We start from the raw sequence: 16,903 nt of genomic DNA, 5'->3' as shown, positions 1-16,903 counted from the left end.
GACGTGAACGCTACATTTTATACGACCCTCGCTTCAACTTTAGGTTATCAAAATCATAAGGGACTGGCCTGCCACGTGGGAGACATGAGTTGTAAATCAGAGACTGAGATAACTATAATCTGTAAAAGTACATTATCTTCACTGTACCCAATCTTTATGTGTGTGTTTGTGTGAGAGAGAGATCAAGTAGGTAACATTCGTTAATCATTGAATCACAGAGTGCAGAAGAGGCCCTTCGGCTTATCAAGTCTTCACCGACACGTGAGAAACACCTGACCTACCTACCTAATCCCATTTACCAGCACTTGGCCCATAGTCTTGTGTGAGAATAGATCACCTTCTTTGTTTTTTTAACTCACAAAAGCTGCTGAAATTATTTAATTGGAACACGCACTCAAAGGGGTAAGAAAATATATATCTCTTTCCATACAAAACAGACTTATCACGGACAGTAAGAAAACATATACATTCTGTCTGTGATCCTTCTGACATTGATATCATGAATGGCTGTGATTGACAGCTTTATGTGAAGGTAAGAGAGCCAATGTATTTCAATGGGAATGTTGAATAACAGTTTTTTTTAATATCGGTTGATGACTCAGGAGTAGGGTTCCACTGTGGTTCATGACTCCTTTGAGATGGTGTGAACTATGTCTTATAATAGAACAGGTCTGACTCTATCAAAATTGCAAAGGGGTTTGAGATGCCTACGCCCGCAATGGAGCCAGCAAGGGCAGGAGGGCTGCACGTGGGCTGACCACCTGCACCCTTATCCCTTGCTGGCCAAAATTGCCAGAAGCTGGAATGGGGGGGTAGGCATTACAGATTCGGGTCCTGCCAGCCATTTTTAAAGGCCTCTGAACTCAGCCCGACTCAGCGAAAATCCGGGCCCATGTCTCAATTTGTGCTAATAAATTGTTATTATCATGACTATTTTTAATTTTCATTTCTCACTAGATTTGCTCTTGTATCATTTTTTTCTGTCTGGTGTTACGCTCAGTAAAGTGATATAATGTTATATATTCAGTAACTCAGTGCACATTTAAGGGGAAAACATGTTTAGTGCTGCAAAAACAAATTTTCAGCAGAAAGTGCAGTATAATATACGATGTACATAATATAATAAATGGTATAATATTATATGGTATACATTACTTTATCCCCCTATGCTTGTTTTACACTTTGCAGTGTTTGGTTTTTTACCTTGCTTTTCAATTTTGATTAAACAGGTTTTTATAATACATATCCTGCTTTGGACTCAAACTCTAAATTTAAGTAGAAATAGAGAGAGGAAAGATGTCAGTCATGAAATAACTAACCTGTTGATGCTTCCTTCTCCTTAACAGTATGTGACATGGTCTCCCAGATTCAGATGCTCTATATGCTTCTGAGTTTATGCATGGGATGGACTCTGGGTAGAATGGGAAGAACTCAGAGTAGGCTCCTGCAGTGGGACTCAACCCCAACATCGACTGCCATAGCCATTGTAGCTGTTATTACTCAGGTCAGTGGAATTGTTGCCAATACATAAAGGAGTATTTCAAATATTCACTTGATTCCCTCAGTCCTAAATTTAATAATGCTTTAAAGAAAAATGAAATGTAGGCGACATTGAAAATATCTTTAATATTGTTTTGCACATTTTTGATACATTTCTGGTGACTTAGCTTTTTCATAAATTGATTTGTAGTGTCAATGCAAATGTTTTTTTGTTGATTTATAAAGCAAGTCTATTGCGATGGGAAGAGGCTTGAAGAACACTTAAGGTTGTGTTGCTTCTTTTTATGGGTGATAGAAGTCTCCATAGGTGTGTTAATATTTGCAGGGGATCCTCCATACAGAAAAGTTTGAAAAACACTAATTTAAAGCTGCTCCTCAGCGACATCATCTGAAAACACATCAGTTTCTACTTTTTATTATGTGTTCATGGCATGTGGATGTTGCTGGCTAGGCCAGCATTTGTTACCCATCCCTAATTGCCCTTGAGAAGGTGGTGATAAGCTGCCATCTTAAACTGTTGTAGTCATTGTGGTGTAGGTACACCCACAGTGCTGCTAGGGAGCTAGTTCCAGGATTTTGACCCAGGGACAGTGAAGGAAAGGCAATATATTTCCAAGTCAAGATGGTGAGTGGCTTGGAGAGGAACTTCCAGGTGGTGGTGTTCCCATCTGTCTGTTGCCCTTGTCATTCCAGACACTAGTGGTTGGAAGATGCTGTCTAACATGTACGCTGATGACACCCAGCTCTAACCATACCACAACTTCTCTCTCTCTCAACCCATCCCTGTCTTTAAATTGACATGTTCCTTGCTGACAATCAGTACTAGATGAGCAGAAATTTCCTCCGAGTAAATAACAGGAAGCCTGAAGCCATTGCCTTTGGACCTCACCACAAACTCTGCTCCCTCACCCCCAACTCCATCCCTCTCCCTAGCAACTCTGAGGCTGAAACAAACTATTCACAACATCAGTGTCCTATTTGACCCTGAGATGAGCTTTCAGCCACATATCCATGCCATCACTAAGCCAGCCTTTTTGCATCTCTGTAGGATCACCCAACTCTGCCACTGCCTCGGCCTGAAGCCCTCATTTGGGCAGATGACCAGAAGGTTGATCAAAGAGGTAGGTTTAAGGAACCTTGTAAAGGAGGAACGAGAGGTAGAAATGTTTAGGGAGGAAATTCCTGAGGTTAGGCAATTGAAGACATGACCGCCAATGGTGGAGCAATGAAAATCAGACGTGCTCAAGAGACCAGAATTGGAGGAGTGCAGGAATCTCAGAGAACTGTAGGGCTGAAGGAGGTGACAGAGATAGGGAAGGGCGAAGCCATTACGCGATTTGAAAATGAGGATGAGAATTTTAAAATCAAATCTTTGCTTATCCGGGAACAATGTAGGTCAGCGAACACAGCGCTGTAGATGAACAGGACTTGCTGCGCTTAAGAACAGGGCAGCAGAGTTCTGGAAGAGTTCAAGTCTATGAAGGATAGAATTTTTTTTTATTCGTTTATAGGATGTAGGCATTGTGGCTAGGCCTGCATTTATTACCCATCCCTAATTACACTTGAGAAGGTGGTGGTGAGCTGCCTTCTTGAACCACTGCAGTCCATGTGGTATAGGTACACCCACAGTGCTGTTAGGGAGGGATAACTACAGTGCTGTTAGGGGGGGAAATGTGGGAGGCCATCCAGGAATGCATGGAATAGTCAAGTCCAGAAGTATCAAAGAGTTTCAGAAGTAGATAAGCTGATGTGCTTCATTGGCTGTAAAGTGATTTGGAATGTCCTGTGGTCATGAAAGGCGCTGGGTTATTAAAAAGTTTTCTTTCTTTCCTTGTTTCAGGGGTGTAGTTGGGCCATATTACGGAGTTGGAAATAGGCATCTTAATGACAGCGTGAATACATGGCCAGAGGAACATCTCGGGGTCAAATATGACCCCAAATTGTTAGCACTCTAGTTCAGCTTCAGAGGTTGCCAGGTGAAGGATGGAGTCAGTGAATAGGGAATGGAGTTTGTGGCAGGGACTGAAGACAATGAGTGGAATTTTCCACTCCTGCCAGCAGGGGGAATTGTGGTGGGCGGGGGCACTAAATTTGGCATGATGGGAAAAGTCAGTTTCCCGTGGGCGGGAAATTAGTTTGAACTTTTGTTCTTCTGACGTTGATGGCGAGTTAAAGGTGGGTCAAGTTTCCCACTGATCTATGTCAGGAACCACATTTGCATCTCATGAATGCTCATCAAAAGGCCAACCTGTCAGAACTGTGTTCCCACTCCAACATAAATGGCCCACCAGTAGATAATTAGAAGTCTATTTCCTGGCTGTCTGTAAGTGGGGCTCACCTGGCGAGCTTCCCTAGCAGGGGGAACAGGAATATCCACATGATGGAGTCAAAGGTAATGGGGAAGGTAGACAGTGAAAGGAGGAAGGGAATTGGGAGGCGGCGAGTATTGGAGACGATGGGCGGAACTTGATGGATGTTGGGGGGGGGTGTTAGAAACTGGTGTCACGGATGAAAGTCAGCAGCACCATTTTCGATCTCACCAAGGAATGACGCAGTTTGAAAATAAACTAGAAAAAAAATCAACCGAGGATGAGTCTCTGGGTGTGTGGGAGGAGTTCAGCACAGCAATTTTTGGCTGATTGAAGGGTCACCCTATAAATGTCCTGCTTAAACCATGGAGGGCATGGCTCAGCTGAGTGCTGAAATCGAGGGCCTAATGCTCAATAAATAACCTTTGCTAATGGTGCACATTCAGCGTGAATCCATTAAGTTTAGGTGCTGAGGTGCGTATAGTCTTAATTTGCATCTGATCCTTACAGAGGCATGTCGGAATGGATGTAGGGTCAAACAATCAAGGGCCACGTCTGCTGCGCAGAGGCAGCAGGAACCCTACAAGTCTTCATATTCCCAGTGAACTGGTCATGGCATTTAAGGCACCATGCTTGCAGTCATGACAAAAGTATAAGGATTGGGTATCAATAGTTAGTGTCAAGACTACTGCACTGGAGGACAACCACCAGATATTTGACTGTGGATCCTAGGACTTGGGTCTTTTGACCCTAATTATGACCCTCGTGTGAATGCTCAGTCACGACTGAGGGGAAAGCTCAGCCACCTGTCATCCTCCAGGATATTATCCCTCTGCAAGGGGTGGCCTTGGTATGCCATGTACAGACTGAAGGCAAGTTAAGAACAAGAGACTGCATTCCTGCCTTGTATTTGGAGGGAGAGCATTAAATGGGAACCACAATTGATTGCTCAAATGTATCCGTTCACAGATACAAGCAAGAGTGGATAGTGCAGGCTGCAGGCAACGCTGCCTTCTTCATAGCTTTAATTGGAACAAGAAGAACGGCCCATTGCTGATTAGTACAGCTCAGGGAAGACCCATCACCCTGAGGAATAAGAACCAGCGAGGCCCCGGGAAGTCCCAGATGCTGATAAGAAGGGACCAAATCCACAGACATTCGGCGAGACCAAGGGTCTACAGAAGATGCAACTCATACATGGAGATGAACGAAAGACAGTGCTGCAGGCGCCTTCGCTTGTCTAGGGATGTGGTAGCTCACATTTGCCACATTCTTTATGAGTAACTCATGCCACACAGACTTGGAGGGCATACAGTGCTGGTTGCTATGAAGGTTACTGCCAGAGCTGTGGGATTTGCTGCAATCTCAAGCTTCCCGCAAGTGCAGTGCGCCATCCGTTGCACACATGTGACCTTGAGAGCTCCCTGGCAGCAGCCTCAGATTCATTAATAAAAATGGGTTTCACTCCTAAATGTTCAGCTAATTTGTGATCACAGAAAACATATCCAGTATATTTGTGCTAGGTACCCAGAGAAATCACACGGCTTGTGCATTTTGACTTACTCCCTAGTGCCAGAGATCTTTGAGAGAGCTCGGCACATAGAGGGTTGGGTCCTTGGTGTAAGGGGTACCCCCAGAAGACATGACTAATGACGCCCGTTTGTCAACCACGGAATGCATCTGAGGAGAGATACGGTGCTGCACATTCTGCTACAATGTTCTTAGTAGAGCAGATTATTGGCCTCTTAAAGACATGTTTCTGATGTTTGGACTGATCAGGGTGGGGCTCTTCAATACTTCACATAGTGTCCCACATCATCCCTTGCTGTGTTCTGCACAACCTATCGCTGCAAATGTGTTACCAGAGGGAGACATGGAGGAGCTATACATCTCCTCGGATGAGGAGGACTTGGAAGGGGATGAACCTGAAGAAGGGAGGATTCAGATGAACCACATGAGGATGTCATTGCACGGGCATGACATGACAGACATGCCCGTGACAACCTCATATCTACAAGATTTTAAGAGGAATAAAGTGAAGACACGTTTTCATGATAAAAGTTTTCTTCAGGCTTTGAACAAAGCCTTCATCATCAGTGTCAACATATCACAAAAGGCAATCAATCTCACAATGATCATGGAAGCAGCATAAGTAACTTTCATCCAAAATTATGGGATCATCCTTGGCAGGCGCAGTAGTCCAGGGAACATGTGGCCGTTGTAGAATGTGATCAACACTCCACCAGTGCACCTTCTTTTGCAATTACACATAGTGTAGTTTCAAACATGGCTTCAACAAGTCAGTGGGCATGGCATCCTTCAACTCTCTGAAATGCCATTGCACACATGGATGCACTCATGCCAATGTGACAGCAGCATAGCAAGGCGGTGCTCACAATAGAAACATTCATCAACGGTTAGCGCTTAACCATTTTAAGAGGGACATACATCCAACAGCACCATCTCTCCAAATGCCAGCTCTCATGCATGAATAATGTAGATGCCTCATCTTGCTACTGAGCCCCAGGATGCCATTGGATATCAGGACACAGTGACCTGACTCGACAGAATACACCCAAAGCAGCGAGTTATATTCGCATTGTCCTCTCCGAGAGTAGCTCAGCAGGACGATTGTTTGATTATTGACAAACACTCATGACCCTGCATTCATCAGAAACCTGCTAAGTCTATGTCTTGCATTGCCTTGGCATTTGGGAGAGGTGTGGCCAGTCAGTATTGACACAGCAGTTAATGACAATTCCTCCCCTTCATTGATCCTGCTGAGCACTCTGGAGATGTGCTGAAGCATCCCTTTCATAGCATTACAAACTTGACATTGCCCATCTCACAAAGGCCAATCCTTTCTTTACCCTAAGTCAATGAGTACACAGTCATACAGCGAATTCCATATCGATTTGAATGCTGTGCCTTTATAGAAGGATTCCATAAAGCATCGCTCGGAAGCCATTCAGGAGAAAAATGTGATCCTCACAGGTAAGTGGACAGCTTCAATAGGGTGAGCACATGCTCCTGACATCATGCACTCATTCCCCTCTAGCAGACATTTCCAATGTCACAGAGTGGAATTTACTTCCATCGCTCAGCGTCATGCGTTGGAGAGTGGGAACTAAGAAAGGAATAACTTTCAGCCTTAAATATGAAGACGAAAACACACTGCAGGGAGGCACAAAAGACTATGGTGCTTGATGATGAATACTACTTTTCCCAAAAACTCAGTCATAAGATAAATGCCATTGCAAAGGACACTTGGGAGAAAAGATTCTAACATTGGTCCTGACGTTGGTTACATCCACAAACTACAGATTTCAGAGCAACAGCAACAGGTTAATCAGTAACTTTGATGAGCAATTCTCATGAGGTCAAATAATGTCTGCCTGAGGTATAAGAGGCACATGTGAAAATGATGGCTGGACATTTTAAGAAGGCTAGCAGGGTAATCCAGGAAATTACATGCCGGTGAGCCTTACGTCAGTGGTAGGGAAATTATTGGAGAAGATTCTTTGTGACAGGATTTACTACCATTTGGAAGCAAATGGGCATATTAGTGAGAGGCAACATAGTTTTGCGAAGGGGAGATCATGTCTCACTAATTTGATCGAGTTTTTTGAGGAAGTGACAAAGTTGATCGACGATGGAAGGGCAGTGGATGTTATATACATGGATTTCAGTAATGCCTTTGACAAGGTCCCTCATGGCAGGCTGGTACAGAAGGTAAAGTTGCACGGGATCAGAGGTGAACTGGCAAGATGGATACAGAATTGGCTTGGTCATAGAAGACAGCGGGTAGCAGTGGAAGGGTGCTTTTCTGAATGGAGAGCTGTGACTAGTGGAGTTCCGCAGGGATCAGTGCTGGGACCTTTGCTGTTTGTAGTATAAATAAATGATTTGGAGGAAAATGTAACTGGGCTAATTAGTAAGTTTGCAGACGACACTAGGGTTGGAGGAGTTGCAGATAGTGAAGAGGATTGTCAAAGGATACAACGGGATATAGATTGGTTGGAGACTTGGGCGGAGAAATCGCAGATGGAGTTTAATCCGGACAAATGTGAGGTAATGCATTTTGGAAGGTCTAATACAGGCAAGAATTATAAAGTAAATGACAGTAAGAGTAAGTGCATCGACGGGCAGAGGGATCTGGGTGTACAGGTCCACAGGTCACTGAAAGTGGCAACGCAGGTGGATAAGGTAGTCAGGAAGGCATATGGCATGCTTGCCTTCATTGGCAGGCGTATTGAGTATATAAGCTGGGATGTCATGCTGCAGCTGTATAGAACCTTGGTTAGGCCACACTTGGAATATTGCGTTCAATTCTGGTTGCCACGTTACCAGAAGGATATGGAGGTGTTGGAGAGGGTGCAGAGGAGGTTTACCAGGATGCTGCCTGGTCTGGAGTTATTAGCTATGAGGAGAGGATGGAGAAACTCGGATTGTTCTCACTAGAGTGACAGAGATTGAGGGGCGACTTGATAGAAGTTTATAAAATTATGAGTGGCATGGACAGAGTAGATAGTCAGAAGCTTTTTCCCAGGGTGGAAGAGTCAATTACTAGGGGACATAGATTCAAGGTGAGAGGAGAAAACTATAGAGGAGATGTGCGGGGCAAGTTTTTTACGCAGAGGTAGTAAGTGTGGAATTTGCTGCCAGAGGAGGTGGTGGAAGCAAGTACGATATTGGTGTTTAAGAGGCAGCTTGACAAATACATGAATAGAATGGGAATAGAGGGATACGGACTCCAGAAGTGCAAAATGTTTTATTTGACGGGCAATATGATCGGCACAGGCTTAGAGGGCCAAAGGGCCTGTTCCTGTGCTGTACTTTTCTTTGTTCTTTGTTCGATATGCTCATTTTCAATGTCCGGATAAAGCGCTCCGCTTCACCAATTGGGTGGTAAAGCGAAATGAGAATCTGCTTGATTCATTGTTTTTCAGGAATGCTTGAAATTCACATGATATGAACTGTGTCCCATTGTCAGACACAATCCGCTTTAACAATCCAAAAGTAGTGAACACATTCCAGAGAGCATCAGTGATCTTTACTGAAGTAGCCGACTTCATGGGAATAACTTGAGGACACTTTGTGCAGGAATCCACCACAATCAGGAACGTATTTCTAAGAAGTGGTCCGGCAAAGTCAACATGAAGTCTCTGCCTTGGGTGGTCAGGCGAAGCCATAAAGTCATAGAGGTCTACAGCACAGAAAAAGGCTCTTCGGCCCATCAAGTCTGTGCCAGTCAAACAAGTATCTAACTATGCTAATCCCATTTTCCAGCACTAGGCCCATAGCCTTGCATGCCATGGCATCGCAAGTGCACATCCAAATACTTATGAAATGTTATGAGGGTTTTTGCCTCTACCACCCTTTCAGGCAGTGAGTTCCAGATTCCCACCACCCTCTGGGTAAAAAAATTCTTCTTCACATCCCCTGTAAACCTCTTGCCCCTTACCTTAAATCTATGCCACTGGTTATTGATCCCTCTACCAGGGGGAAAAGTTTCTTCCTGTCTACCCTATCGATGCCCCTCATAATTTTATACACCTCAGTCATGTCACCCTCAATCTCCTCTGCTCCAGGGAAAATAACCCCAGTCTATCCAATCTCTCCTCATAACTAAAACTCTCCAGCCCTGGTAAATCTCCTCTGCACTATCTGTAGTGCAATCACATCAGATGTAAAGGGACAGGTGCAGGAGAAGACTTCATTTCTTGGCATGGAAGGTAATTACTGACCATGCCTTCTTCCAGGTGTGGCCACCATGCATTTAGACGAGCCAATTCTTTCATTTTGACGATCCCCAAGTAACCGAGGTGAAGTTCTTCTAACACTCATGTTTGGAACTTTGGAGGAATAACAACTCTGATTCCCCATGACAAACAACCATCTTGCAGTCAGCTCAAATCTACGCATGTAGCAAGATCTAAGCTTAGTAGCCACTTCTTGGAGTGCACACCAACCTTTATGTGTACAGGTAAACTTTGGAGAGCACAGCATCCTTCTGTGTTTCAAGTCGAATTTGATCTGTTTTAACAGGTAATGTCTATCTGGTTCACATCGAAAGCATAGATTTCACTTCGGGTTGTGGTGTAACAGAAGTTTGGAAATGCGTTTGCATTTCCATGATTCTCAGTAGAGCGAAATGTAATTTCATACTGGTAAGCAGATAAGGTCAGCGCCCATCTTTGTTGGTGTGCAGTGGCAAGTGTCAGGGTTTGTGACTTTGGGCTAAGCAACCAGGTCAAAGTCTTGTGGCCTGTAATTAACGTGAATTTACGCCCATACAAATTCTGATGGAACTTCTTGACTCCATAGATTAGTCCAAGAGCTTCCTTCTCAATTTGGGCATCATTTTGTCAGTCTTGGACAATGTGCATGAGGCGTATGCAATGGGCCTTTCACTGCCATCAGGAAATGTGTGGAAGATGACAGTTCCAACACCATATCCAGTTGCATCACAAGCCAGGCTGACAGGCAACTTTTCAGGACTTTAGCAGAAGTGAGCTCTTGCTTGAGTTCGTTGAAACTTTCCTGACAGGCTTGTGACCAATCCCATTTTACATTTTCTTCAGCAGATTAGTCAGTGGTGCTGCCTTGGTAGCCAAACTGGAAATGAGCTTGCTGTAGTAATTCACAAGTCCCAAAAACAACCGAAGCTCCTTAACATTTTTGGGCTTTGGTGCATTCACCACTGCCTCCAGCTTTTTGGGTAATTTGAGAGGCCAGTTTCATCGATCACATATCCCAGGTACTCCACTGAGGGCTTCAGGGATGAGCATTTGGATTTCTTACAGTGGATGCTGTATTTTTCCAGTCTACGCAGGACCCTGCCTAGGTTTTCTAAATGAGTTGGGAGATTTTTCCCGGTGATGAGCATGTGTACTCTTTGGAAGCAGATTACACCAGGGAGGCCCTGCAGTATTTTGTCCATGGCCTACTGGAATAAAGCTGATGATGACGTGATTCCGAATGGTAGTCTTTTGTTTTGATACAGACCGCTGTGTGTGCTGATGGTTGTATTTCACTCAGCTGTATTTTCAAAAATGCCTTTGATAGGTCAAGCTTTGTGAATAATTTGCCTCCATTAAGAGCAGCGAACAGGAGCTCAATTTTCGGTAGTAGGCACTGATGAACTTCCAGGACAGGATTAATAGTGATTTTATAGTCACCACATATTCTGATAGACCCGTCATCCTTCACTACTGGGACTATGGGAGCTGCCCACTCTGCATAATCAACTTTGTCAATTATCTGAAAGTTTTCAAGTTGTTCTAGTTCCTGTTCGATTTTCTGTCCCATTGAGTAGAGAACTGAACATGGTTTGAAGAACCTTGGAGAAGCTTCGGCCTTCACAGCAAGTTTGGCTTCAATGTCTTTAATAATTCCAAAACCTTCTTTGAAGACATCAGTATGCTTATCTAGCAAGGACTGCAATGGTGTTCCAATGCACTTTAATTATTTTATTACAGTCCAGCCAAATTTCTTTTAGCCAGTTTTTTCCCATTAGCGATTGACTGTCATAATGATAAGTGGTAGCTTTGCTATTTAATCTCTATATTTAGATTGAATGGATATTTTTCCAAGTACATTCACAGGCTCACCAGTGTAGGTGCTAAGCTGGAGGAGGATTTTCTCCAATGGGCATTTCTTGAAAATGTTCCCCCATGTCTTCTCTGAAGCAATAGAAACAGATGCTCCAGTGTCAATCTCCATTTCAACCATTTTACCATTGAAGGCAATGCCAACTTTACATCTATTTTCAGATTAAACTGAATGCAATACAATTACTCTTCTGCATTGTTGCTGTTAGTTTCACTTTCTGTCTCGTCTGGACTGTCATTACTTTGCATTTTGTTTCCAAGTAATTTGCCTTTTTAAACTGCCTGTTTATTTTCAGGCGTGACTTGTCTGTGCTCTTTGTGATGCCCTTTTCTTAGCAGCACTGCTTTACCGTGATCTACATACATGCTGTATATCTCTTTTTTTTTACAAAGTAGCGACAATCACTGGTTTTCCACTTACAGACTTCTGCATTATGCCCTGTTCCATTACAGCGGTAACATATTTGGAAGCGAGTATTCCCTGACTTTACTATTTTAACTTTGCCATTGTTAGAATGCGCTTTCAAATCTCCAGCTTGTTCCTCTACCATTTCTATGCTTTCTGCGATCTCAAATGCTTTCTCCAGTGTCAACTCTTGCTCTGCTAACAATCTATGCTGAATTATTTCATTTCTTAGTCCACAAACCAAGCAATCACTCAAAGCTTCTTCCAGGTAGCCTTTAAAGTCACAATGTTCTCCTAATTTTCTCAACTCAGCCAGGAACTGGGAAACTGACTCACCCTCACGCTGTTCTCTTCGATGAAACTTGAATCTCTCTGAATAATTACTGGTCTGAGATCCAAGTGCTTTTTAAAAACATCCACAAGCTCTTTAAATCTTTAAAGCTTTTACCTGGTGGCTTGTCGGGGCAATTAAATTTCTCAGTAAAGTGAAATTTTTCATTCCAATGACTGTAAGAAACACTGAGACCTGCTTTTCCTCTTCAATCTCAATCGCAATGATAAATTGTTCCATTTGCTTGACATAAACTAAAAAGCCCATAGTAGCTGGATCAAAAGCCTCTAAAGCCCCAAACAATGATGATCCCATCCTCGTCACCATTTCAAGTGTTTCATCACTTCTTAACAATTTAGAATAAAAGCACTTGTCTGCTTCTGAGCCCCCGCTTCTATGTAAAATTAGAAGGTTCCTTTATTCATTTTCTACCAGAGGGCAATACATCTGGGACTTAGCACAGCCAACTGGCAGGTTTATTTTTTACAGCACATCTTTTTAACTAAAATGTCCTTTTACAAAGAAGCATAAACGTTAAACACAAACATCACAGTTGGCATATGGGGAGACGAGAGAAAGAGGCAAGTTTAGGGCTATCGCAGGGTGGAACTTCGAGCATATTTGGCCTGGTGGGCTAGGGAAACTGAGGGAAGTGACAAAGGCAGATGATCAGAAGGACTCAATCTTAGTAACAAGCCCATGAGTTCCTTGTTGTTGGAGGTGAGGGTGGAGGAAACAGGAAACAGGGCACAGGTTTAAGAAGATTGTTTGTCGTAGAGAAAAGAAGGTGGGAGTTATCTTTCCTGTCCAGGATGATTCTGGAATAGTGAACTTTTTTTAGCAGACAAGAGCAGGGTCTGACAGTGCAACCCAGCCAAATCTGACAGTGAATGTCTATACCAGTTGTCCTCCATGGCCAGAATTTTCCCGTTGGCGATTTGGGGGCGGGGCCCACTCGCCAACGGAAAAATGACACTGGATGACTTCAGGAAGAACCCCCGACATCATCCCGGTCCATTTAAATTTTTAGGAAGGCGGGCAGACAATTTCACATGAGATGGGACATGTTAATAAGAAGCACTGAAACTTTATTAGAGTTTTTTAACCCGTCACTAATCTCCCTGAGACTGCACTTAGTCTCAGGGAGCAATGCGCACACTTTGACAGTTGGAGATTCCCTCCCCGCCACCATTGACATAGTGCTTCCCATTGGGCAGGCGGCTAGGCGGATCTTAATTGGCCCACCACTCAAAATGGCGACGGGCCCCGTTTCGGTGGCAGGAGTTGGCTGCTCAATCGCCGCCGAGCCAGTAGGGCCCACCCGCCCACCAAGGGCAAAATTCTGCCTCATATCTTTTCAAGTCTGCATTCCTTGGACTTAAGGGAGTGGAGATGAGGGACAACAGCCAGGGTCAGAAAGAGTAATGGTTTTATTGGGGACTAGGGCATCATAGGTAGAGGTAAGGGTGTGGTTGAGCAGATCGGTAGCTGCAGAAAGATTGCTGTGAATAGAGAGCCAAAGGCTAGATGGTTGAGATTTTGAATGTAAAGTTGCAAATGAGTTGGAAGAATTCATCTCTAAGGGCAGTCACAAAAGAAAGTAGAATTGGGAGGGGGAAAGGGGGATGTGGGTGGAGAGCGATACAAGGAAGTGTTTTATCTATGACACAGTGTGAGTAGCAAGGGCACATGTGATGGCAAGGCCAATAGGGTAGCCATTAATATGAGTTGGGGAGTTTATATGTAGAGGGAGAGATTAAGGGCAGATAGGAGGACAGTAAACTCTGAGTTCAAGCAACATCCAACTGAACATTCAGTTATTAGTTTGATATGATAGCCACATCTTTGCATAACCATAAGCATACTAAACTACTGAAGTTATTTAAGTGTCTTTATAACAGGACATAGATGATATTTGCATTGAAGATCCATACAAGAAACTATTTGTAGGCCCCACTGATTTATGGTTATGAACAGTTTAAAATGGATTAAGAAATATATTACTTGTTTTTCTTTAATACTATTTTAATATTTTCAGTACAGATCTCTGTAATTTTTGCAGGGTATTTTATTGCTTTGGGAACAGTTTGAAGACATTGATCACCATAGCTACCATGCACACCAGAGTGTGGCAGCTCTGCTGCTCATTGTTTTACGGGTGTGTCTGGCCCTGCTCTTAGCCTCCAGTCTTTACCAGATCATTACCATGGAAAGAAGTGCACTTAAGAGGGATTTCTACATCAGTTTTGCGAAGGTAAGTATGAGCTTTTATGGTCAGCATCTGAGCTAAGTTGTTAACCTCATATTCCATTTGAAATAAAAGTCAGTTGGAGGATTCTGTGACCAATGGAAGGAAATCATGTGCCTGTGAGGAAAGAATTAACAATGGTCTTCCATTAATTCAATACATGCCGTAGTTCCTAATTTACTCACATTAACATTAATAATTACAGTTCAATTGCAGATTTCAGCATTAATGTTATCCTGGTGTATTTTTAAGCACATTTATTCCAGAGGAACTTGAGATGTTACCTTTGCCTCCCTGATAATGGCAGTACTTGGTAGCTATGTATGAGGCAGTGTCAGTACTTTCAAATTTAGGGCATCCTGAAAAACGTAGAATTCTACCCATATTTATTAACAGTGCTACAATTAGACAGGACAGGCAAAGTCAATCTGTGTGTGTGTGTGTCCAACAACGTAAATCTGCAGACTGGTAGTGGATGCTGCCAAAATGTTATGCCCTGTCTGCTGAAAGAAGACAATATAAAAGGAAAGAAAGAAGGAAAAAGGGAGGAGGTGGGATAAGGTGACTCTACTTTTATGCAGAAATGATGTTTGAATATTTGGAAAATGCTAGTCAGTCCTGGAGAAACTACATCTTCACTGGCTGCATATCCAATCCTAAAACCAATTCAGGCAAAACTTTGCCCATAATGTGCTAAAAAGATAAAGGACATGAAGGATACACTTCAGTAATAGTTCAACCATCAGTACTTGGTTTTCTGAACCCACTGGATGGGTTCAAACAGTTATAAACATTTGTCTAAATGCTAAATTTTGCAGTGTTAGAAGTATAAGTGTTTTTGGCTTTTTATACTTTCGAAGATAACTTAAAAATTAATTGAAAATAAAGTTCAATTAAATCTTAACCAACTTCCCTGCTCCAACCTTGTGACAAAAATGTGTAACAATAAAGGCATCGCTGCCCATTTGGAAAGGGGAGTGTTTGATTTGATGCCCACACAAGCATCCAAAGGTTAAAATAATAAGTTTATGGCATCAAGTTATAAACAATGAACAAATGCAATTAGGTCTGTTGGGGAAAATGCTCTTTTTCTGTGCTGTAGATTCTATGTAATATGTTTCTTGCATAGTTCTTGCAAGATTGAGTGTTGCATGATATGTTATAGAGAAAGACAGTTTAACTTGTTAAGTTGGAATAATGTGATTTTTTCCACATTATTCATATAATATAAAGGTGTGATTTGTTTTGGACTGCTCTAACAAAGAATTAGCACCAAAGTAACTCGTTGGTTATTTTGGGCTCAAATGGACTAATTTTATTTTGTAAATTTCTATATTATTCTTTTTTAAAAAAACATTGTAAAAAGAAACATTGTAGCCAAGGTGATCAGCATCTTCAAATTGTTCCCAAAGTAATAAACTGTAAAAATAAGGGAGAGGCAAAAATCAAATAAATATTTACTGAAAATATTAAAATAGTTTTAAAATCAAATTGCCATCAAAATAAATCTAGAGAATGATTTCTCTATATATCTTTTCAGTTGTCAGCATGAGACCTTATCCACCTAGGGAGCATTTCTCTTACCTCAGCCTACGCCAGGAACAAAGGAGGTCTTCACAGATATATGCTACCTTTTGCATGCAGCCTCAGAGTAGGCCAAGGATGGCGCTGCTAATGCTGTGAAGGTTGCTGTGGCCACGAATTGCTTTGCTTTGGGATCCTTCTAGGTTGGAGTAGATAGCATTTTGAACATCTCCCATCCAGCATCGCTAATGCATAAGGGAGGTATCTAACACACACTGGCAGGAAAAAAGAATCAGGCAGAGCATGTATGTAGCTTTGCCACAATAGTGGACTTCCCATTGCACAGCACACATGGATTTGCGGGTGCTGCATATAAAAGCAAAGATGTACCGAAATTGCAAAATACACCACTCCCTGAATTTGCAGTTATCATGGAATCATACAATGATTACAGATAGAAGGTAATTCAGCCCATCGGGATCCCAACCTCTGCCTTTTACCTGTAGCCTTGCCATTTTTTTCTCTTATGATAATTATCCAATTCTCTTTTGAAAGCCACAATTTAATCTGCCTCCATCACGCCCTCAGCCAAGTGCATTGTAGATCCTAACCACTCACTGAGTAAAAATAAGTTTTTCCTTATGTGGCCTTTGGTCCTTTTGTCATTCAACTTAAATCATTGCCCTCTATTTGTCAACTATTTCCCCAAAGGGAACAGTTTCTCCCTATCTACTTCGCCTCATAATTTTGAACACCTCTTATCAATCTCACAACCTTTTCTTCTCTATATCTGCAACCCCAGCTTTTCCAATCTGAACTGAATCAATGTAACTGAAAGCCCTCATCCATGAAACTATTCTCGTAAACCTTTTTTGCATTTTCTTTAATGCCTTCATATTCTTCCTAAAGTACACTGTCTAGAATTGGACACAGTTGGCCAAACCAATGTTTTATAAAGGTTCATCTTAACTT

At 42.5% G+C, this 16,903-nt stretch overlaps 1 protein-coding gene across 3 annotated transcripts in view; it reads left to right on the top strand.

Moving 5' to 3' along the window:
- Positions 1-16,903, top strand: part of gpr180 (G protein-coupled receptor 180) — a 150,161-nt gene that overhangs the window by 118,746 nt on the left and 14,512 nt on the right. For 2 of the 3 annotated variants that reach the window (XM_041199386.1, XM_041199384.1), the window contains 2 exons: positions 1,347-1,504; positions 14,222-14,413. In XM_041199386.1, the coding sequence (XP_041055320.1) occupies positions 1,347-1,504; positions 14,222-14,413 (350 nt within the window). The remainder of the gene's footprint in view (positions 1-1,346; positions 1,505-14,221; positions 14,414-16,903) is intronic. The other variant, XM_041199385.1, reaches the window with a different exon arrangement.

This window comes from Carcharodon carcharias, chromosome 11 (genome assembly GCF_017639515.1).
Source record: "Carcharodon carcharias isolate sCarCar2 chromosome 11, sCarCar2.pri, whole genome shotgun sequence".
Classification (NCBI taxonomy): Eukaryota; Metazoa; Chordata; class Chondrichthyes; order Lamniformes; family Lamnidae; genus Carcharodon; species Carcharodon carcharias.
Note: the sequence above shows the minus strand (reverse complement) of the source record. Positions and strands in the feature narration are given on the sequence as shown.